The sequence below is a fragment of the Camelus dromedarius genome, chromosome 24 (genome assembly GCF_036321535.1).
Source record: "Camelus dromedarius isolate mCamDro1 chromosome 24, mCamDro1.pat, whole genome shotgun sequence".
Taxonomy (NCBI): Eukaryota; Metazoa; Chordata; class Mammalia; order Artiodactyla; family Camelidae; genus Camelus; species Camelus dromedarius.
Genome location: NC_087459.1, coordinates 1,834,454 through 1,858,104, shown reverse-complemented (window position 1 = coordinate 1,858,104; position 23,651 = coordinate 1,834,454). Strand labels below are relative to the sequence as shown.

The 23,651-nt window shown below is 53.1% G+C and overlaps 1 protein-coding gene across 1 annotated transcript in view; it reads right to left on the bottom strand.

The window, feature by feature from the left end:
* The window catches only part of LOC105089063 (uncharacterized), a 130,791-nt gene that overhangs the window by 33,782 nt on the left and 73,358 nt on the right, over nt 1–23,651 (bottom strand). Inside the window, exons 40-48 of the mRNA XM_064478760.1 lie at nt 21,386–21,603; nt 19,388–19,581; nt 16,742–17,050; nt 15,847–16,076; nt 15,629–15,770; nt 14,679–14,703; nt 14,505–14,577; nt 2,950–3,157; nt 124–290 (exon numbers count right to left, since the gene is read on the bottom strand). Coding sequence (XP_064334830.1) covers nt 124–290; nt 2,950–3,157; nt 14,505–14,577; nt 14,679–14,703; nt 15,629–15,770; nt 15,847–16,076; nt 16,742–17,050; nt 19,388–19,581; nt 21,386–21,603 — 1,566 coding nt within the window. The remainder of the gene's footprint in view (nt 1–123; nt 291–2,949; nt 3,158–14,504; nt 14,578–14,678; nt 14,704–15,628; nt 15,771–15,846; nt 16,077–16,741; nt 17,051–19,387; nt 19,582–21,385; nt 21,604–23,651) is intronic.

Here is a 23,651-nt window from a genome sequence, read left to right as displayed (position 1 = left end):
AAAGCAAGAGCAGCCACATCAGGATCGTGCACGTAGTGGTCCTCTGCCCCTGGGAACAGGATGGGAGTTGACAGAATTAGGAGGGAGCCTGCCTTGCCTGAGGCTGGCCCACCCACTCCTCACCTGGCTGGTGAAGGGCAGGCCCAGCGTCCGGAGAGCTCGCGCCGTGTGGCTGGCATTCACCATCAGCTCCAGGGAGCCGTTCATAGGGCGGGCCACCAGGACTGCCACGTCCACGCTGACCCCAGCTTCCCCGCCTCGGAAGGTCACACAGGCCTGGGCTTGCGTCTCTAGGGGCAGAGAGGCAAAGGCTGCTGGGAACTTGGGTTCACCTCCCTTCCGGGCTTAGGGAGGTACCAGAGGCTGTGGGAGGGGCCCTGCCTTGAGGATACCAGTGGGATCGACCCTGGGAAAGCCTTTCACCTCTCTGAGCCCCTGTGACATCATTTGCAGCAAGGCACTCCCCTCCCAATCTTGATCTGGCCAGCTCCTTCTCTCAATGGGGTCACTGCTGAAATGACACCTCCTCCGAGTAGCCTCCCCTGACTGCCCATGCAAAGTACCTGCCAACCCTTCCTGCTCTCTCCCCAGCCAAAAGGTCAGCCCCATGAGGGCAGGGCCTTTAGTCTGTCTTGCTCCCTGCTCTGTGTCCCCAGCACTTAGCACAGCTCCAGTCACATCACAGGTGTCCAGTACTTGTTGACAGGATGAATGAATGAATGAATGATACTTCTCTCCAGGGTTAATCAAATATCACATCAATATCCAATGATACTGACCTGCAGCGAGCCTGACCCAGACTGGAGGATCTGTGCCCCTTCCCACCTTGTATGGGACTCTCTTCCAGTCCCCTGCCCCCGAGCTGGGCCACTTCTCATCTGGGCAGGCAGGTAAAACCCTCCAGAAAAGGAGATTCCAGGTTCTGGCCCAGCCCCATCACCTGCCACCTGGGCCTGGCAGGGCGGGTGGCCCCTCCTTGCAGACACAGGCAGGCCTGGCAGCTCTGGGCCTTAATTCCCTCACCTATAAAGTGGGCACTGCCTGCTCACCTCAAAGGACATCACCAGGATTAACTGAGATAACACACGGGTGAATACCTGCGCATGGGGCACACAGTGTGTCTCAGAAAGGGTTTGTTTCCTTTCATCATTATCCAACGTTCACCCAGTGTGCCTGCTACATGTGGGCCATGAGGAGGGAGGGGGCACAGGTGGAAGGGGACCCAGTCCTCTTGCTCAGGGAGGTTCCTGACTGTGGGGGACACCAAGAATGTTGACACCAGGCAAGAAAATGTCCCCTGAGGGACTGGGACAGCCCAATGTGGATGGCGGTGGGGGAGGTGGGAGGTCGCCCTGGCTGGAGGCCAGCAACACCAGGCCTCCTGGGCCCTAGGAACTGGGGCGGGGTGGAAATTATCCCTGGGATGACTATTCCATCACCTACCCACCATGTCCCCAACAAACCCTTCCTCAGAGTAGTCTGTGAGGTCAGCTCACACTGAGACAGTCCCCTGTCCGATCCAGGCCCCCACTCGCCCCCGAGGAAGCTAAGAGCCAGGGATGGAAGAGTGAGGCCAGAAGAGAATGACCCAAGGTACCTGGGGGCCACTCGGGGACCTTAATCTTCACAGTCTACATGGGGGTCAGAGGGTGGCTTTGGAGCCATACTGCCTGGGTTCATCATTAGCCAGCTGGGTGGCCTGGGACAAGTGACTCAACCTCTCTGAGCTTCTATTCCTCCCCTGCAAAATGGGGATGCTGTCATCAACCCCGACCTCATATGTTCATGCATTCACTCAGCAGATGATTAACTTAACACCTACTATTACCACTCCACAAACAGACAGACAAAAGCCACCCCTGTCCTTGTGGAATGTACATTCTAGTGTGGGCCCTGGGGGAAGATAGGCGATGAGAAATAAAGATATTTAATAAGTAAATCACACAGTATCTCAGAACAACAAAGCCAGGGAGAGGGATGTAGAGAGCTGGAGGAAGGTGGAGGTGCAAATAAATGGGGTGAGTGAGAGAGGCCTCACTGAGAAGATGACAGCATCTGAAAAACACCCAAAGGAGGTGAGGGAGTGAGCCAAGCAGATACATGGAGGAAGAGCATTCCAGGCAGAGGGCAGCCTGTGCAAAGGTCCTGAGGCAGAAGCCAGCCTCTAGTGCTGGAAGAATAACAAGGAGTGGAATGAGCAGGGGCCAGGAGAGAAGTCAGAGAGGTGAGGGTGCAGATCCTGAGGGCCTAGAGGCCCCATGAGTAGCTTTGACTTTCCCTTGATGTGAATAGCATGTCTGAGCAGATTCATTGAGCTCCTGCATAGCAAAAGCTTCCCTGGTGTGTATGCAGTAAGCACTCAATCAATGCCGGTTCTTACTACTGTTATGTTCCCCTCCTCCTCCATTTTGGGTTAAACTGTTTCCCCCTAAAAAATCATGCTGAAGTCCTAACTCCCAGTACCTGTGACCGTGACCTTATTTGGAAAAAGGGTCTTTGCAGAGGTCATCAAGCCCAGATGAGGCACTGGGTGAGGATGGGCCCTAAACCAGTGACTGGCATCCTTATAAAAACAGAGACGAGGTAGAGACACAGGGGCAGAGACTGAAGTGACGGGGCCCCAGGAGCTGGAAGAGGCAGGAAGGAGTCTCCCCTAGAAACTCTGGAGCCATCATGGCCCCAACAACACTTGATGACTGATTTCCAGCCTCCAGAACTGTGAGAGAATTAATTTCTGTTGTTTTAAGCCACCTAGCTTATGGAGTGCTGCTTTGGCAGCCCTGGGAAATGAATGTACCCTTGGGAATCAGGCTCCCAGGGCAAAGGCGTCCCTGGTTAGTCCTGGAGCTCAGGGTCCCACTGGGCTGGTGAGGGGTGGGTCTCAGGGCCCCTGGGTCCAGACCTGAGGCTGGCAGGCAGGCCCCAGCCTGGGAGAAGCCGGCTCCTTACCACGCATCTGCAGCTCAGCATCGAGGTGGGCCTCACCCGGGAACCCTGCCTGCAACAGGACCAGGCTGTTGTGATCGCTCCAGCCAGAGAGCTCCAGGTGCCCATTGTGGTGACGGCAGCTCACGGAGTAGTTTAGCGACGCAGGCCCTGCTGAGACGCGTCCGGAATTCTCAAAGCCAGAGCCACCGTCATGAATGTCCATGAAGAGCTGGAATGAAACCCAGGAGACGCTGGACCGCCCCTCACAGAGAAAGCCAGCCCGGCCAGCTAGCCCCAGCTCCCGCAAACCCTAGGGTTTTGTGCCACCCACGCCGCTCGGATGGGGAGAACCAGGACCCCATCAAGGGAGCAGGTTAGAAATAACTGTTACTCCCAGGGCTAACTACACATGTGCTGTTTTACTGGAGGGAGGATGCTGGCTGAGGAGTGGCTGCTCCTGGGTACGGGGTTTCCATCTGGGGTGATGAAAAAGTTCTGAATTAGAGAGTGGATACACAAATTTATGAATGTACTAAATGCCCCTAAATTGTACTCTTTTGTCCAAATGGTAAACAGCATACGTATTTTACAATGAAAAAAAGTTAGGTGATCAGAGAGGCTTTTGTTCTAACGAGGTGACTCTGGGTGGGCTCCCGGGTGGGGGCTGATCACCAGAAAGACCAAACCATGATTAGAAGCTTAGGCAGAATTAGAGCTCCGGTAGACGGTGTCAGAACTGAACTGAGTTGGAGAACACCCAATTGGTGTCTGAAAGTTGGCTGATGTAGGGACAAACCCCAGGCCCTGGTCAAGAAGTGTTCCGTGTGAGAAGCAGGGAGAGATGAGGGTTTTTTCTTTATGGAGGCTTGGGGCATGGGTGACACTGGAGGGGGGCCTGTCTAGGGGAGGTCTGAGAAAGGCAGAGGGCACGGAAGGGAAGGACATCCCACCCCGGGGAAGGGGGGCACGAGGAATGGGAGGGGCAGCACGCACGGCTGGAGGGGAGACGTGGGAGGTGGGCTCAGAGCAGGGATGGGGCTAAGTCCGTGCAGGAGGTTCTCGGCTGCTGGGCTGGACTCTTGAGTGAGGGGCTCAAGTGGACCTGGGGGTTGCTGGGTGAAGATGAGACCAGAGGGGCACAAGGTGGAAGCGAGAGAGACAGCCAGTGGGCTAGGACCCAGTGTGACCCGAGGTGGCCTGGAGGTGGTAAGAAGGGGCTAGGTTCTGGGTGCCCTTGGGAGGCAGCACTGTCTGTCAGCATTTGCTGCAGGAGGGATACTGTTTGTGGGCAAAAAAAGTATGACTTCAACGGTTTGACTACATGGCTGGAAGGATGGACGAGGAGCCGTTTGCCGAGTTGGGGAAACGGAGCGGGGCAGGCTTGGAGGGGTCAGACTGTCTGGTTTTGGAACAGCCAAGTCGGAGTTTCCCACCAGGCGCCCAAGTGGAGACACAACAGGCAGGTGGGTCTACTTACGGGTCTGGGGTTCAGGGGAGGGAGACATGAGGGAGATGGTGATGCAGAGATGGCACGGATAAGAGAGACTGGAAAAGACCGTGACTGGAATGGAGTGTGCGTGGATAAAGGGAAAAGGGTCTGAGGACAAGCACTGGGGCCCTGGGAGTGAGGAGGGGGAGGCTCTGGAGAAGGTCTAACAGTCCCAAGGGGTGTGGCTGGGTGTGGGAAATGAGTGCAATTATCCCCAATTCCCAGATGAGGAGACTGAGGCTCAGAGGGAGGATGAACCTCGTTCTACCATCCCCTTGTCTCTGCAAACTTCCAAAAAGGTTTGTTGAGTGAATGAATGAACACTTGCATGGATTTCCGTCATCACCGCCGCCCGCCAAGGCTGACCTGCAGGCCCAGCTTGTCCTCCACCCACAGCGCCCGCAGCGTGGGGATGTTGTGCTGGAACACGCAGTCCAGGGAGATGTGCTCTGGCCACCGAGTGAAGGGCAGCTCCTCGGACGCCTGCCAGGGTGGATGACCGTGGGGCCTGGGCGCTTGGCTGGGCCGTCCCCACAGCCCCCAGCCCCCACAAGAGCCCTGCACCTGTGTGCCATCCACTCTGACCCGCAGGGTGTGTCTGTGGCTGGGCCCGAGCCGCCCGGTGGTCAGGTCCAGCAGGCCGCGGGCTGGGAGGCCCAAGGGGCCAGGTTGGGGCAGGTTGTGCGTGAGCAGCACGCTCACCTCTTGTTGGGTCCACAGAGGAGCAAGAGAGACTCACATACAGGGGAAGTGGCCAGACTGTCCCACAGAGAGGAAAACAAACCACTCACAGACATGACATCAAGCCTCTTTTTCCCCCCTCCCCATTGGCCATCACACTGTGGAAAGACAGCTGGGTGGATTTTCAGGAAATACAGTGTATGCATTTGGGGCATCTGATATAAAGTAAGTGGCGTGGATGAAATTCACCGGGGAGGTGCCCATGGGAGGAACCGCACTGAGAAAGACTCCATGAGGTACAGGGAGGCACCCATAGAACATCCAAGAGAGAGATGCCTTCCAGGGTGGGACGCAGTGGACGGAGAAAACCATCAGCAGCCCACAGGAAAATTCGAGACGCTCGGAATGACGCTCAGAATGACGCTCAGAATGACTCAGGATGGAGCTGCTTCTCAGGTGGGCAACTCTGCATCACACGCCCGGGGTGAGAAGCAGCAGGGACTTTGAGGTTAAGTAACGGTTAGAGAATCTCCCAGGGAGCTTTGGGGAGGCAGCTAGTTCAAGTAAAATTGAGTAAGTGGAGGTGAATCCACACAACACCCTCCGATTCAGCGACTCCCCTCCACGCATACGTTCCCTAGGAGTCAGGTCCTAGAGCGTGAGGCAGCCCTGTTTGTAATAGGCAAAAACCTGACACAGACATGCAGAAGAACTGAAAGTGGGGTCTGGAAGACGTATCTGCGTATCCGTGATCATAGCAGCATCACTCACAACAGCCAAAGGTGGAAGCAACCCAAGTACCCAAGTGTCCATTCACAGATAAATGGATCAACAAAATGTGGTTCATCCCTATGATGTGATAATATTCAGTCTTAAAAAGGAAGGGAATTCTGACCCCTGCTATAACATGGGTGAAGCTGGAGGACATGATGCTAAGGAAATGAAGCCAGTCACAAAAAGCCAAGCACTGTATGATTACACTTCAGTGAGGTTCCTAGAGCAGTCAAAGTTATAGAGACAGAAAGTAGAGCAGTGGTTGCCAAGAACTGGCGGGAGAGGGAAACAGGGAGTTATTGTTCGATGGGGACAGAGTTTCAGTTTTGTGAGATGAAAAGAGCTCTGGAGATGGGTGATGGTGATGGCTGCACAACAATGAATATACTTAATGCCACTAAACTGCGTACTTAAAAATAGTTATGATGGGAAATTTTGTTATGTGTCTTACACCACAAAAAACGTTTTAAAAATAGAATTAAAATATTTACATGATTAATTAATAAAATAGTATGCAAGAAACTGGACACCACCCAAATGCTAACTGATAGGATGGGTAAATAAATTGCCCACAAAATAGGGTCACATCATGGAATACTATACAGTCATGAAAAGGATAATCAACACAGCATGGGTGAACCCCACAAACATCATGTTGAACAGAAGAAGGTGGACACAAAAAGGAACATGCTGTGTGCTTCTATGTACTTGATATTTAAAAAGTTGTATGGGTGGTGACTCCTGGGCGAGTTAGGAAAGGGAAGAGGCAGCTGAGGGACTTCTCCCCAGAAGCCTCATTCCTCTACTCATGGCTTTCATCTGCCAGGGCTCTCTGTGGAACTGGGAGGGTGTTTGAATGTTTCTCCTCAGGCCTTGCAAGCACGTGGTCCCAGCACCCCTTCTCAGGCCGCCCTCAGTACCCAACCTGTCCACATCCTCACCTTGGTGGTCTTGAGGACAAGCAGCCCCTGTAGTGTGCTGGCATCCACAGTGACCAGCACCTGGGCGCCCATGGCCGTGGAGTTCACCACAAGGTGCCCGGAGCCATTGACTTGGCCTGGGACCCCCAGGGCCTGGAGGGGTTTAAAGAGACATGGAAACAGGGCTTCTTAACCAGGGTGGGGTCTGAAGTGGGCATCAGGGCTCCCCACTTGAACTGCCCATAAAATGGGGCAAGAGTATGCACACGTGAGTCATTCTGGCAGAGGGTCTATGAATGACCAGGTTCTCAAAGCGCCTGAGGGTCCCACATCTGTAGCCCGGTGCCATTCAGTTTCTCCCACCCCACCTCCCACCTCCCCAAACCATGAGGGATCGCTTCTTTGCACGCAAGAGAACCAAGTCCTGGGAAACCAACTGGCAGCTGCGGAACGTGCATCTCCCCACCTCTTCTCTCCCTTCCCCTCCACCTCCCTAGGCACAGAACCCAAACACCTGCTCTCAAGAGGCAGATGGGGGCCCATCCGGGAAGCAGGCTGCTAGGCTGGCCCATGCGGGCATCTCTTTCCTGCCAGCAGATCCCAAGTGCAGCATGTATCTGCTGTTTCGTCTAATCCTGAGAGTGGAAGAGATCTTTGCACCCCATTTTATGGACGATGAAACTGAGGCCCAGAGAGGAACAATGATTCGCTCAAAGCCACCAGAGACAGGGGCAGAACCGCAGTTCCGTCGGACACTTCCTGGCCTCACAAGTGGCCTTCCCAAGCGCCTGGTACGGCTGCCTGACACAGCACCCACCCCATTAACCCTCCTCTCCTCTTGAAACCCCCTCCTCCCCAGCCTCGAGCCCTTCTCCCTTGGGGATCCTCCTTCTCCTGGCTTTTTCTTCTTGGTACCCTCGGCTGCTTCCCTCCCACGCCTCCAGATTTGCAGCCTGAGTGGTTAGTCTCCACCCACCCCAGAGCCATCTCGGCCAGTCTGTGACTTTAAATGTGACCACCTAGAGGTGGAGGCCTCCAGTCCAGATCACAGCTGACCCCCTGACTCCAAAGCACCCCCAATATCTCCACTTGGGCGTTTAACAGTCCTGTCAAATTTAACACGTCCACAAGGGGACTGTGAGTCAGTGACATCCCCACCCCAACTTTCCTCCTCCGCCCACCGTTCTCCCCATCACGGGGAACAGCAGCCCCCACTCTCTTGTCACGCGGGACAAAGCCAGAGGTGCCATCCGGCTCCCCTCTTTTTCTCACACTCACATTCAACTTCCAACTGATCCTACCTCTCCTCCTGTGATGGATCCGGAATCTGAGAGCTCTCCCACCTCATGGACTTTTTATCAAACAGGAGTCAGCAAACGATGGCCCATGGGCCACATCCAGCCCACTGCCTCTTGTCGTAAATAAAGCTTTACTGGAACACGGTCACTCCCACCCCGTGCATGCTGTCTATGGTGCTTTGTGCAGCACTGAGTAGCTACCGCAGTGGCTGAATGGCCGGCAAAGCGGAAGATATTTACTATCTGGACTTTTATAGAAACAGTTCACTGACCCCAGTCCTAGAGAATGCCCTTCCACCTCTAGGGCCTTTGCACAGGCCGTAATTAGAATACCCTTTTCTCCAGATATCTACGATGCCACTCTCTCCTCTCCTTCAAGTCTGTGCTCATCCTGTCTTGGGGCCAACCTTGACCAACATATAAAATTGCAGTATCTGCCCTGCTTTTCATGCCCCCGTACCCACTTTCTCTCTCTCCTTAGCCCTCACCACAGCTCAGCGATTTATCCTGGGGGCTGCCTGTCTCCCTGAGGCAGGCAGTCATCTCTGCTTTGCTTATGGCTGTGTGTTCAGGGCACAGAGCCAGTGCTGAATAAGAATTTGATGCGTCTATTCCTCCTGGTTCACCCGATCTCTCTTGTGTTGGCAGTGGTCAAAAAGAAGGCCCCTGGACTGCCTCCTGGGGACCCTGGTGCCCTCCCCTCTCACCCACCCACAGCACACCTACCTTCAGGGCCTCACAGGAGCTCTCGGCCAGCACCCACCACTGCAGCTGGCGGTCCAGCTGCAGCTCACCACTGCCCTGGAGCTCGCAGGCCCCCATGTGCAGCTCCGCGCCCAGCCGGTTCCTGGCCTTCCACCCAAGCTGGACGGCCAGCGAGGTCTCTGGGGGGACGGCATGCAGTGCAGACAGCGTGTGCCTCAGCTTCACTCGAAGTGTGGCCTCAGATGGGTGCACAGCCGCCACCAAGGTCAGGGAGGCGGTCTGGCCGGCTACTGCCAGGGCCCCTGACGCTTCTGCTTCCCCACCCGAGGCCTGCAGGGAGCCGCTGAGCTGTGTTCCCGCTGGGAGGCCCAGGCCCTGCCAGACCAGAGAGAGGGGGGTCAGAGGGCGGTCCCACGTTGGGAGTGACCCGATTTTCCATCTTCTGCCCTCTTACCCCTCCAGCTCCCCCACCCACCAATCTGTGCCCCTCCCCCATTATCGTAACAACAAAACAGCAGTACCAAACGTAATACACAACTATCCATCACAGGCCACTGAGTACACCCGCAGCCTCAGGCTAAGTGCTGTATAAGAAGGTTCTCTCTTCACCCCATTTGATGGCTCTGAGGTGGGTAGTCACTGTCCCCATATTACAGATGGGAAAACTGAGGCTCAGAGGTAAAGTAAATTACCCAGAGTCATACAGCTAGTAAGCAGCAGAGCCAAGGTGCAAATCTGATCTGCCTTCAGTCTGCTTCACATCTAGGCTGTCCAGTAGGACAGTCACTAACCACATGGGGCTGGTTCCATTTAAATTAAAATGAAGTAGTGGGGAGGGTATAGCTCAAGTGGTAGAGCACATGCTTAGCATGCATGAGGTCCTGGGTTCAATTCCCAGTATCTCCTCTAAAAATAAATAAGTAAACCTCATTACCTACCCCCCTCAGAAAAACCCAACAATAAATTAAAATGAAGTAAAAGTAAGAACTCAGTCTCTCTGTAGCACTAGTGAGCTCATTTGAAGTGCTCAGTAGCTACACGTGGCTACTGGCTACTGTCCCAGAGAGCAAAACACAGAATATTTTCATCATCATAAGAATTCCTAGCGGGCTGGCTCGCTTTATCCCGGGATGCTCTCCTCTCTCACGGCCCAATCCTGGGGTGACCTGATTACTGCTGACAGAGCAACTGCAGGGCTCAGCCCTATGCTCGGGGATGCTGAGTGGACCGGACTGTCCCTGTGCCCGGGAAGCTCTGTCAGGAGACAGGGGGGTGGCCTGTCCCACTCAGACAAGGGCACCAGTCCTGACTGCTGACCAGACTCCAGCGTCCCCTTTTCCTGAGAGTTACAGATTCCCCACCCCCAAACATCACAGGACAGTTCTCACATCATCTCTCAGCCCAGATAAAACCCAGCCTGTGGTTTTTAACGGGTTATGAAACCAAGATGTGACTGTTCCCCACTGTCAGCTGACGAGAGCTTCCCTTGTCTCCTTCCTGCTCTCACAATTTTACTAAAAAGATAAGACTCATAAATTCCAAATCTGTGGTCCTTGAGTTTCACTGCACTGCATGCCTCTAATCTCTCCCAGCCTCAATGTTCTCATCTGCCAAATGGGAACATGCGATTACAGAAAAGAGGGGCCAAGTATCCAGGAGGGCATTTGGGAAATAGTAGCTGGGATCTTGGGAAGCCCCTGGAGGGAGATGCCAGCCAGGCTCAGGCCTCACACATGGGTTCTGGAAGCTGCCTCACTGGTCACCCTGCTGGCTTGCCAGACGCACCTCCAGCAGCGGGCAGCCTGGCTGGGTGGCCAGCATCCATGTGCTTTGGTCCCCAGTGCGCTGCTCCAGGGCGCCCTGCAGCTGGCACGGCCCCAGCTGGAGGTCCAGGGAGCTGTGGGTGGCAGGGCCGGGCTGGGCAGTCAGGCTGATGGTGCTCCGGGGTGGTAGGCCCAGGCGGTCCAGCAGGGGCAGGGAGTGTGTCAGGCGCCCGAGGACCGAGGTCTGGGGCCCGCAGGTGTGGGCCAGCTGCAGGTGGGCGTCTCCATGGTCACTGTGGAGGTCCGTAGCCAGGTCAAACTTGCAGGGGCCCCAGGTCAGGCTGCCCTCAGAGTGCAGGGCCTGCGGGATTCCTGTTGCCTGAAATGTGGGGAAAATGGCTGGATTTAGGCGCAGCTTTAGAAGCCAAAATCAGAAAGATGGAGATGGGCCAAGGTGGAAAGAGGGCAGCATTGGCCCTATGACCTGAACTCTACCAGCACCTCCCTCTGCAAAGTACACCATTGAGAGATGTGGGCTCAAGTTCGGGCTCCCCCACTGACTCTGTCTTTCTAAACCTGTGACCTCAGTTTACCCATCTCCAAAATGGAAGTGGACTCCTAAGTTGTTAGGAGAGGTAAATAACGTAGTATCTGTGACTTGTGAGCCCAGAGCCAGGCACCCAGGAAGCACTGATTCTTGGAAATAGGTCATTTACATCAGTGTTCGTCGGCTGGATGGCGGAGACCCCAAGCTATTCACTCCATTGGGGCCCAAGACACACCCCACATAGGGGCACCAGCCCGAGATGGGAATGAGAGGGTCCCCCCACCTCTCTGGGCTCCAGTGCATCACCAGGGACTAGGGGTAGAAGCAGCCCCTTCCTCCTGGGGCAGAGGATTTAAGGAGCATGTCTGTGAAGCCTCAGAGAACACTCAGTCCATGTGCCCAAAAAATGTCAGCTCTGACTTTTCACTATGCTCATTCCTGCTCCTGAGTCCTTAACCCCAGGAATGGCCTAAGTGAGGTCATGAGAAACCATCAACTTGAGCCCCAGAAAGGGAGAGAACCAGTATCTCAGGAGGGCCCTTTGTGAAAGGGGAGAAAATTCAGTTCAGGTTCCATTTTTGGCTCAAAGCTTTGAAGTCAATGAGTTCCCCAATTCAAGTGACAATAGTAAAAAAAAAAAAAAAAAAAAAAAAAAAAAAGACAAAAGTTTCTCATGCCAAGTGCAGAGCTGGGCATACAGTAGGCAGTTAATAGCTTGTGGAGAGCACTGACTGGTGGGGAAGGGGCTTACCTCCAGCTGGGGGCAGCAATTCACCAGAGACAGGGTCCAGTTGGTGTGTGTGGCATTGGCCTTTGTCCTGACATCCCCATGGGTGGTCAGGGTACAGGGGCCCAGGGCCACCTCCAGCTGAGCCCTGGGGGGGTCGTCTCCCCCAACAGACATTCGGATGTGGTTGTCAGGGGGAACCCCCAGTGCCTGAAGTGGGGGCCACGCATGCTGGAGGCTGGTGTCCAGATGGGCATGGTGGCCACAGGCTGTGCGGACGTGGGCCTGGGCGAAGGTGTCCCCAGAAGATACCCGAGCCACCAGGCTGGCCCCAAGAGCGTGGACCAAGAAGGAGCCATTCAAGGATAGCACGGCCGGATTCTGCCACCAAGAAAGGAAAGGTGAGGCCAAGCGGTGTCCCACAGCACCCCACTAAGTGTGCAACTCTCTTCTTGGCCAGAGGCAGTCAAGGGAGCCCCCATCCCCCTGGGCATCCATGACCCCAGTTAACCGGCGATGCTCCTACAAAGCGCTTCTCTCTAAAGAGCTGAAACTGGCCTCCCAGGGAGTCACGAAATCCGACTTTCAGAGCCCATCAGGGTCCCCAGCATCCCCTCCCCTCTGTTTCCTCCTCTCTCTTCCGCGATAGTCTCAGGCCTCTCAACCTCTCTCACGTGGCTTATCTGGACACGTCCTTCCTAATGCCCGAAATGGAAGTCACCTCAGCTCTACGTGGTATGTTCTCAGGATCTGTGGGGTCCTGGGGCATCTACCCCCCCATGAGAGAACCAGGAGCTGCTCTCAGCCTCTTTCTGTCACCCTGCGCTCATCTGCCTGGGGAGGGGACAGAGCCACCAACAGGGCGAACACCCACATTAGCCCCACTGCAGCTAAGTGGAGACCACCAAGGGGCCACATAGCTCGGGGGTGGCCAACCACGGGGCCCAGACCACGGGTTCTCTCGCCTGGATGTCGCTGGCCAGCTCTAGGACTAAGGAATGTCTGATTTCTAGCCCTTTCCTGGAGTTCCAGACCATGTTTTGTTATTTATCTTTCTTTTCTTTACTTTTATTGATTTGATGAATCTTAAAATTGACTAGTTTCAATAAACCAAACCAAATCAAAAAAAAAAAAAAAGAAAAAAAAAGAAAGGACCTTCCACGGCTCTTGTCCTAACCCTCTTGCAGTTAGTCTCTCCAGCAATCGCCTCCCCTTCAGTCTCTCTCACACGTGTAGCCGTAACTCCCTGTGCCCCTCTACTCTTGAGTTTCCTCTGGGGGGAGGCAGTCCATCCCACTAGCCCATAGGATCCTTTCAATCCTGATCCTCAATTCTCTTGGTTAACCTTCCTACCATTCAGGCCACTGTGTGACCTTGGGAAGGTAACTTCACCTCCCGGAGCCTCAGTTTCCACATCGGTAAAATGAGATCGTGATTCACTTGGTAGCTGAAACCAAGGCAAAAGAAAGGATACCAAGCTGAGAGCATCACTCGAGGTGCGCTGGCTCTATCATGCTCAACGCTTATAAGGTAGGTTTTGCCACCTGCAGTTTACAGACGATGTGGCTGAGGCTCAGGGAGGTTAAGATCTGGCTAAAAGTCACATAGCAGGTGAGCAGTAGGGCAGGATGGAAAGTCATGTTGGTCTGAATTTCTGGTCCTTGTGTCTCCCTGTGTTGACTGAAGCTGCTACCACTGCCCAAGCTGGTGGCACGAAAGCATCGCATCTTTCGTGCTCACAGAGGTGAAGCTGGCAGAAACGGTCCTCCCCCAGGACGCCATGTTCCCCCTACCTGTACAGCCAGGCAGTAGCACCAGCTCCCAGGGCCCCCAGGCAGTGCCCTAGGCTGGACACGCTGCAGTGCTGACTCACAGCCTCCAGGCTCACGTCTCTCCAATCCCCGAGCAGGTCAGCTCCCTGGACCTAGCTCCCCCAAGCGGGTCCCAGCAAGCAGCCAGGCCAGTGTGCTTCAGGAGCAGAAACACCTCTGTCCTCCTCCCCCAGGCAGTCCTCAGGGCTACACTCACTGGCCGGCTCCCCATAACCAGCTGGGCTGAGAGCGCAGCCGAGTCAGGCCTACAACCAGCTGGCTGCAAGGCAGCACTGACAAGGTCCCCAGGCAGCCCCAGTGGTCGCCCCGTGACCAGTTCACCCATAGCTCTTAGTCCAGGAGCCACAGAGCCCCACTGGAGATCAGGGAGTCCGGCCGTGCACAGGAGAGGGCCTACTGTCCGCCTCTTCCCTGGCCTGGGAGAGCTCAGAAATACCTAAGCTGGGCTGTGCCCCAGCCCAGGCAGCACGTGCACTGTGAGCCCCACAGTCCATCTGCCCTAAAGGCCCAGGTGTGCCCATTCCCAGCGCAACCCCCTGTGGCAGAGGCTGGCTTGAAATACTGAGATACTGGGTCAGTGTCTTAACTGTGTTAACAGAAGGGACCACCCATCTGCTGTCAGGTTGGGCTGGGTGCCCACTCAGGACTGGGAGCCCCGATGCAGTCACTGAGGATGTGGAAGGTTTGGAGGAGGGGACCGTGTGGGTCAGCCTGGCAGTGGTCCCAGGCCCCCAGCCATTCCATAGGCAGCCCCCAGTACTCAGGCCATGCCTGCCCCCCACCCCAGAGGTAGACTACCATCTACTACCACTGCCCTGCCAGTGACAAAGACCCCTGTACTTCAAGAGGCCACCCGGTGACATTTCCCCAGCAGTACCCTGACAGCTGGGCAGGTGAGGCGTCTCCACTGCAACTGACCTGTAGAAACCAGTGAGGTGGGTTAGGGGCGTGTATAGGCATGAGGCTTCTTTCCCTGACCTTGACCTCAGTCAGAGTACTAAGATCCAGCTCGACCTCATCTCCCTTTGTGAAGGCCTCCCTGGCAAGAGAGCCCCCGAAGAGAGGTTTGTGTAGACCCGAGTGCCACCCCACAGCATCGTCAAAAACAGAAGCAACCAGAGCTCATGTCCTCACAGGGCCTGTGTGGGCCAGGATCTAACTGGATCCTCATCTGATCCTCAAGGTAACTATAGGAGGATTGTTAACAGTCCCATTTTGCAGATGAGAGCACTGAGGCACCGAACGAGTAAGCAACTGGCCTGAAGTTGCACAATTGGTAAGCAATGAAGCAGCCTGGCTTGGAGCCCCCACGCCTTGATCACTCACCCGGCCTCCCGCACACTTTGGATGGTTTAGCCACGCCACCACGCCTGTGATGGGCACAGAGGTGGCTTCCTGCTTTTTGTTCTTGAGAACAATGCAGAAGACAGCTGTGTCCGTGTTTCCTCGCCTCGTGTTCTAGGTTCTCCGGGGGACGTACCCAGAACACGAGCTGATGGGCAAGAGTCTCAGCAGTTTTAATTTTGCCAGACAGACCAAGAGTGCCTCTGAGGTGGCTGCCTCACTACACTTGCAGTTAGGGGGGCGGGGGAGGAAGCGCTGACAAAAGGACAGGAGGACAAGTGGACAGAAGAAAGAGAAGAGGTGAAGGCAGGGTGGGGAGGAAGGAAGTGAGGTGGGTAGATGGGAGGGGAGGGTGGGAGGAAAGGAGAAAGGATGGATGAGAAAGGAGGATGGGGAATTTGGTGGGAGGCTGGGAGGGAGGGTGGAAGGGGCTAAGGCAGTGGGAGGGGCTAAGGCAGTGGGAGGGGCTATGGCGGCAGGTGGGGTTAAGGCAGTGGGTGGGCTAAGGCAATGGGAGGGGCTCTAGCAGTGGGATCTGGGTAGGTGACCAGGTAACTTGCAGAAGCAGCAGCCCTCCCATGGGCTGCTTTGGGCCCGCCTACATGGGGGCCTTGAGTCACTCACCTGGAGCTGCCAGAGGCCACGGTGCAGCCCTAGGGCCAGCCCCGGGTGGCCACTGGCTTCCCTCTTCTCCAGGGCTACGCGCAGCTGCTCATCCTCCACGCTTACTGTCAGCCCGGCAGCCAGACTGGGTCCCGTGCTCTGGGCAGAAGCAGAGCTGTGGGTGTCCCTCAGACCCACTGCCCCCATGGGGCCCGGGTCCAGCCCTCTCACCCACCTGCAAGTGTCCGCGGCCGTCCACGGTGAAGGGGAGGCCCCAGAGCCTGAGGCCGGGCACCGTGTGGCCAAGGCTGGCATGGAGCCGGCTGCCCAGGGCGCTGGTAGCCCTGCCCTCCAGGCCAAGGGCGGCATCCAGCTGGGCCCCCAAACTACCCAGCATCACACGCACTGAGAGGTTGGAAGCCACATGGGTGTGAGACAGGAGAATCCCTGCCTCGGAGGGGAGTCCTAGGGGCGAGAGGAGGAAGCACAGAGACAGAGGAGCCCCGTATAAGGTCCACCGGAGCCAGAACGGGGGTCTCTGAGAGCCCACCTTCTCTCTGGTGGGGCCCCTGAGCCCTGAGGCAGACTCACCCCCAGGTCCCACCTAACAAACACCACAATGGCCACACAGAGCAAGTGATAGGCCCAGTGTCCCCTTTGGATTTCTAACCCCTCAAAGACAGGGACTGGTTCTCAGAAAGCAAAAGGGGTGTAGGGGTCTGCGTCTGCGCTCTCCCCTCACTGCTGCTCCTCTGAACCCCTCCAGGACTCATGGAAATGTCCCCAAGAAGTGTCAAAGCTATTTCTGAACTGCCATGCAGGAGCACATCCTGGAGGCCCTGCTAGCTTCCAAGCCGGGGAAGCTGGACTGGGAGGGCGGTGGGGGGAGTCCTGGGGGAGGGGGTGGCAGCAGGGTCTGTCAGCCATCTGGTTTGGAAGTCTGTCTATACTGGGTAGCAACTGGTGTTGAGTAACATCCCAAGGAAGATGGAGGTACTGGGAGGCACTGGTAGGGGGAGGAGACAGCTGGAAGGTGGATTTGGGGACTGGGGGCTCCTTTAACTCCCTTAGCTTCAGGCCCTGAGAGTCTCTGGGGGAGGAGGTCACTGGGCCCTGTCCATCCCTCTTACCTGCTTCACTCAAGGTGCTGATGTTGTGACTCAGGCTGCCTGAGAGCTGGCCATGCCCAGGGCCCCAGGTGCAGACTCCACCCAGAGACAGGCTGGCCGCATCAGCCCAGAGGCTGGCCTGGCCCCCAAGGCTCCCCATCTGGGCTTGCAGTCGCCCCCTTAGTCGGAGCTCTCCTGGCAGGGTCTGGCTGCTGTTCTGGGCAAGGATGCAGGTCACACTGTGCACAGTAGTGCTGTTCCCTGTCTTCTCATGCTTGTCCCGCAGGAGGAATCCTAGCACTGCTGAGTCAGCAGTGACCTTGATGGTGCCTGCAGAGGATGGGAGAGAAGCCGTACAGAGGAGGGGGCCAGCCCAGGGGACTGGGCTGCTTCGGGAAGGAAGGTAAAGAATCCTAGGGCAGAAAGTTCCTAGGTCCATGATGTAATTCTAACGCACGTCAGAGAGGGCATATCTGAAAATGGACCAAATTAAATCAGCTCCCTCCCAGGATGCTCTGAGAACCAGCCAAACTAATTCACAAATAAAGGAGCTTTGGCAAAAAAGCAGCAAGTCTGATAAGGCATGTCTGTTAATATCAGTGCTCAATCCTGCTCAAGAGTGACAGACCACCGTGACGGAAGGGCTCCATCTTACAGACAACAAAACTGAAACCTGGGAAGCCCTGAGGGCTCCGACCTGGAATTCTAGGGATAGAAAAATGGCTCAGAGGTCTCTTCCATCCAAAGGAAAAGATTCCACACCACTGAGCCAGTCCCAGGCCCATACATGACTCATGCGTTAGGGAAATTCTTGCTCTTACCAGAATCATTTAGGTGTCCTGACCCCACCGGACTCCAGTAGGGCCTTAACGTGGTCCAAGTCCCCTTATATCTCCCTCCGTGTCATTCAAAATATGACTGCAGGGTCACCACCTCCAGAAAGCCTTCCTTGGCCCCTCTGCACACCCAGGTTGGGTTAAACACCATTGTTCTATGCTTCCAAAAAAGGAACTCATGCTAAACTCTATCACAGAGTCTGGAGCACTTTCCATACAGATAGAACTTTCTTGCAGAATCTTGCAACCATGGTTTTACAAATTCCTATGTTGTAGGGCCTTAGGGTTAGGGTGAGGGTTAGGGCAAGGGTGAGATCACCTCACACCTGTCAGAAAGGCTGTCATCAAAAAGAACACAAATAAAAAATGTTGGCGAGGATGTGGAGAAAAGGGAACCCTCGTACACTGTTGGTGGGAATGTAAATTGGTGCAGCCAATTTACAGTACAGCCAAAGCAGTATGGAGATTTCTCAAAAAACTAAAAATAGAACTACCATATGACCTAGCAATTCGACTCCTGGGTGTATATAGAAAAAAAATGAAAATACTAATTCCAAAAGATACATACACTCCAATGTTCACAGCAGCGTTATTTACAATTGCCAAGGTATGGAAGCAACCTAAGTGTTCATTAACAGATGAAGGGATAAAGAAGATGTGACTACACACACACACACGCGTGCGCGCGCGCGCGCACACACACACACAATGGAATACTACTCAGCCATAAAAAGGAATGAAATTTTACCATTTGCAGCAACATGGATGGACTTGGAGGGCATTATGCTAAGTGAAATAAGTCAGACAGAGAAAGACAAATACTGATGATATCACTTAAACGTGGAATCTAAAAAATAAAAAAAACTAGTGAATACAACAAAAAAACAGATTTACAGATATAGAGAACAAACCAGTGGGTTACCAGTGGGGAAAGGGGAGGGGTGAGGCACAAGATAGAGGGAGGGGAGTAAGAGATACAAACTATTATGTATAAAATAAATAAGCCAGAAGGATATATTGTAAAACACAGAGAATATAGCCATATTTTATAATACCTAAAATGGAGTATAACCTTTAAAAATTGTGAATCACTATGTTGCACAACCTGTAACTTATATAATAGTGCACATCAATTATACTTCAACTGGAGAAAAAGAAGAGATTAGATTTGTGGTTACCAGAGGCGGGGATGGGGGACTGGATGAAGGGAGTCAAAAGGTACAAACTTCCAGCTATATTATAAATAAGTACCAGGAATATAACATACGACATGATACATATAATTAACACTCTGTATGTACACAGAAGTTGTTAGGAGAGTAAATCCTAAGAGCTCTCATCATAAGAAAAACATTTTTTCTATTTCTTTAATTTTGGGTCTGTATGAGCTGATGAATGTTCACTAAACTTCTTGTGATAACCATTTCATGACGTATGTAAGTCAAACACTATGCTGTACACAAACTTATACAGAGCTGCATGTCAACTATATCTCAATAAAACTAGAAGGAAAAAAAGCATTAGAAAAAAATTGTCTGGGGAACACTGCACCCAACTCTCCCTCTTGGATATTTCCAAAGTCCATTAGCAAGTTAAGGCTCTGACAAGTCCTGCATGAGGAAGCTTGTTTCATATTTAGATAGCGGAAGATTCACTTTGTCAGAATGGGTATTAATTTCTGACAAAAGGGTATCACCAGTGTGTGAGAAGCTGAAACTGAGCTTCAGTGGACTAGAAAACGTGCAGGATTTAATCTACCCTGTGGATGCATAGAAAGTGCTTGCCCCAAATCCCCACTGCCCCTGGCCCATGGCGTTCCCCATTCCCTCACCCTCTCTGAGCGTCTCCTTCTGCTTCAGCATGCCTGTGAGGGTCAGAACGTGGGGCATGGCTGCCCAGGCAGCCACTGTGTGCTGGACTTGGCCCTGCAGGGTCAGGACCTGGCCTCCCCTCTGCTCCTCGGATGCCTTGAGGAGCAGTTGTGCTGTGTTCTGGTCCAGCAGTGCCTTGGAAAACAGCCACATCCTAGGAAGGAAAGTGATGGAGAAGCAGGCCAGATGAGCAGGCCAGGCCATAAGAGGTGCGTTCCAGAACCTTACTGTCCAGACCCATCATAGCACTGCCCCTCTGGGCCCTCAGCCCACAGGGATGCAGTGTAACAGGGGGTTAAGATCATGGGCTTTGAGATCAGTCAAACCTGGGTTGGAATCCCAGTGCTGCTGTGGCCTTGCATAAGGACATAACCTCTCTGAGCCTCAGTTTCTTCTTCTGTAAAGTGGAGGATAAAATGGAACTACTGATGTTGAACTGGTATTGCTAATGAGTTATCAATGCATGTTATTATGGTGAGGGATGAGAATAGTAAAAACAGCCCCAAGAAGCCTGCTATTAAACTTCCTGAAGAACTGGGGCAGGGGACATGGTCCCTATCATCCACATGGTATGCTCTTTATAGGATACCACAGGAAATACTCCTCTTGAGTATGAAGACCAGGAACAAGATAAGCCATGCTTTCCTTGTGCACACTCACACAAGAATGTGAGTGTGTGTGTTTCCCCATAAGGAAAGGCATTATTTGCAAATAATGTTGCTGGTTGGTTTCTCTTTTTGCACTGGCTACTAGGAAGCTCAGAGTCAAATCTTCAACTCAGCTCTAGAAAATAGCATGCATTTCATTTATTGATGCCACTTAGAACACCTTCCCATTTTTCTTCTCCCCTCACCCTAATTTCCTCACGTATTTTTTAAAATCCAGAACAAGAGTTGGCAAATTATGTGCATAAACTAGCCCACCACTTCTCAGGAAATAAAGTTTTACTGGAACTTGGCCACACCCATTCATTTACATGTTGTCTGTGATGTTTTTGTGCTATCACAGCAGAGTACTTGCAACAGGGACCATATGGCCCACAGATCTGAAAATATTTACCATCTGGCCCTTTAATGAAAGTTTGCCAATTCCTGACCCAGAACAATATACATTTTTATAATCTGCCTCAAACAATTTTTGGATTGGGAATAGGATGGGCAGCTGGACAGATGGATGTATAGGTGGATGGACAGATAGCTGTAGATGGTAATTCAGGGGGCAGGGTTATCTAGGACCACGTCCAAAGCCCTAGACATCCTTGAATTCAAAAAAGCTGCCAAAGCTGGGAGTGTAAAGGAAAACGGGAACTAACATTTAATGGAGACCTAATTTGTCCCAGAACCTGCCATCCTTGGAGTAGCATCAATAATGGCAGCTGGTAGTGACCATTCTCACTGGCCAGATGCTGATTTGGAATTCACATGTGCAGTTCAGTTAATCCTAGGACAAAGCTAAGAAGCAGGTTGAGAAACTGAGGCACAGAAGGGCACAGCGTCTTTCCCAAGGTCTGAGAGGCAGTGATGGCAGAGCTGGGATTTGAACCCAGGCTGGCTCAATACCCCCAGGTTCTTGTTGGCCATATCATAGTGGATGTATCAAATATGTGAAAATGTAGTCAGAGATGAAAGACTGGAGGGAAATACATCAACATTATTCCCCATGACTACCTCCAGTGATTTTTGTTTTATTCTTTATATGCTATTATAATCTTTCAAGTCATCTACAGTGAATGCTCTTACAACTGAAAAAGCAAAGATAAAAGTGGAAAATTGAATGCCTCCTCCTTCCATTCCCTCAATGCCTTAAAATCAAGAGAGGCACAAATGGGGGTAATTTTAGGCAGGGTCCCAGAACGACAGAAGAGGGCACCTGAGTGATGTCTTCCCATCTCCCAGGACACCAGCCCTTTGACCTTTGGAGCCCCATTCCCCCCTCGCAGGCCACGTGGGGACCGGCACCTGGCTGGGGAAACCTTGCTGGACAGCTGCAGCCGAACAGCCCTGGGGGCTCTGAGGACCTCCTGGCGGAGGAGGACGCTCACACCCCAGCCCTGGCTGCTTCTCCAGGTATCCTGGCTGGCGTTGGCCTCCAGCAGAACCAGTTCCTTGTCAGACGTGTGCACAGACAGGGAGCCATTGAGGCTGCGCCCTTTGTAGTGCCCAGAAGCTGCCTGCACCTGCAGGGAGGCAGGAGAGGGCTGAGAAGCAGAGAGGGGACAGAAAGGGTCTGTGGGAGCTGGATACACAGGATTCCCCTTCTTCCAGGAAGCCTTCCTGAGCCACTCCAGCTCTGAGCATCACCAAACGTAGCACAAGCAAACACTCAGGAAGAGAAATGAGACAGAGGGAAGAATGAGGGACAGCCTTCCCTGACCCCAGCTCCTGGGCCAGGAACAGAGTCTCATCTTATCCTTTACAACACATGAAGAGGAATTTCTGTCTTACAAATGGGGAAACTGAGGCTCAAAGAAGTTTCACATATTCAGCCTGGGCCTACTTGGCTCTAAAACTCATGCTTATGCCTGAAGGGAGATGCTGGGGGAAGCAGAGGACCCCCATGCAACTGAGTTACAGAAAAGGATGCCCCTAACACTGTCCTTGGGGGCCCAGAGGACACCCAGAAACTCTGGAGGTCAAAGGGGAGTGTGTTGGAGCATAAAGAGGGGCCACACCTGGGGTCAGGCTGGAGCAAAGGCTTGGCCAGGCCCACCAAGGTGATGGGGGGAGGAGCGGGTCAGAGGCAGGGAGGCTTTCCCTGCTTTCCTGACCTGTGCCTCAGTTTCCTCATCTACAGGGTAGGAACTGGCCTAGCCTAGTCTGCACATTGCAATCACGTGGGAAGCTTTAAAAAGTATGCCTGGCCCCGCCATATTTGAATTAATGAACTGTAGTATATCCGTGCAATGGAATATTACTCACCGACAAAAAGAAATGAGCCGTCAAGCCATGAAAAGACAGGAAAGACTGTAAGTGCATACTACTCGATGAAAGAAGCCAACCTTTCATGTCAAGCCTACATCCTGAACGACTCCAACTAGATGACATTTGGGGAAAAGGTAAAATGGAAAAGACAGAAAGTGGCTCGGTGGTAGCCAGAGGTTAGGAGGGAGGAACAGGTGGAGTCTGGAGGATTCTGGGGACAGTGAAAACACTCTGCGTGGTACAGTAAAGGCTGATATATGACATTATGCATTTGGCAAAACCCACAGAATGTGCAATACAGGGAGGAAAGCCTTAAACTATGGACTTTAGTTAATAATAAATATCGGTCTATCAGTTTTAATGAATGTTCCACACTGATGCAAGATGTTATCAAGAAGGGAACCTGTCCTGGCGGGGAAGGAAGTATGTGGGGAACTCTCGTATTTTTGGCCCAATTTTTCTGTAAACCTAAAACTGCTCTAAAAGTGAAGTTTATTAATTTTTTAATGGTTGCCAGGGACCCCTTGACCAATCAACTCAGCATCTCCAGGCTGGGATCCAGGTATGTTCTAACACCTCTCCAGGTGGTTGCAACACGCAGCTTGGGCTGGGAACTTCTAGGCGACACTGCGGTTTCTCCGACTGGCCTCTGAGGGCTGAAGGGTCCTGCAGACCAGGCCTTCTCAGTGAGGGCAATATTGCCCCCAAATTCACAATGGGTTCTCGGCAGGGGGTAGGTTAACATTTCTTTAATATATATAGGGCATAGATATGCATCAGCTCATAATAGAAATACAGGACATCTGTGGAATTACAGAAATTCTTAGTGAGGGCAATTAGGAAAAAATGTCTAAAAAGCCTCTTTGGTTTGGGGAAGTGATAAAGAAAATCAGGTTAAAAGCACCAGCGTGGGGACACTCTGGGAGAGTTTCAAGACGGTAAACAGGGGCTGGCAAGGCTGGGCTCCTGCTCCCTTCCCCCACCCCCACTCAACCAGAGAGATAAGTTAAGTAAAGGATTCTGCTGCTTTTAAAAGTAATAGTAAAGTCAGAAGCCATTAGGTGACCCAGCATCCAAGCTTCCAACGGGACCTGTCCCTGCCCTGCATGAGTGGCCTGGGCTCTGCAGCCAGACCGCCTGGGTTCCTGTCCAAGACCCCCTACTTATGCCCACGGTGACCTTGTACAGGTAGTCATCTGGCTATGCCTTAGAGTCATCTGCAAAATGCCACAACAGCACCATCACGAGGCATGTGTGAGATGATCCACATGACGGGTTTAGAACAGGGTGGAGGGTGTAGCTC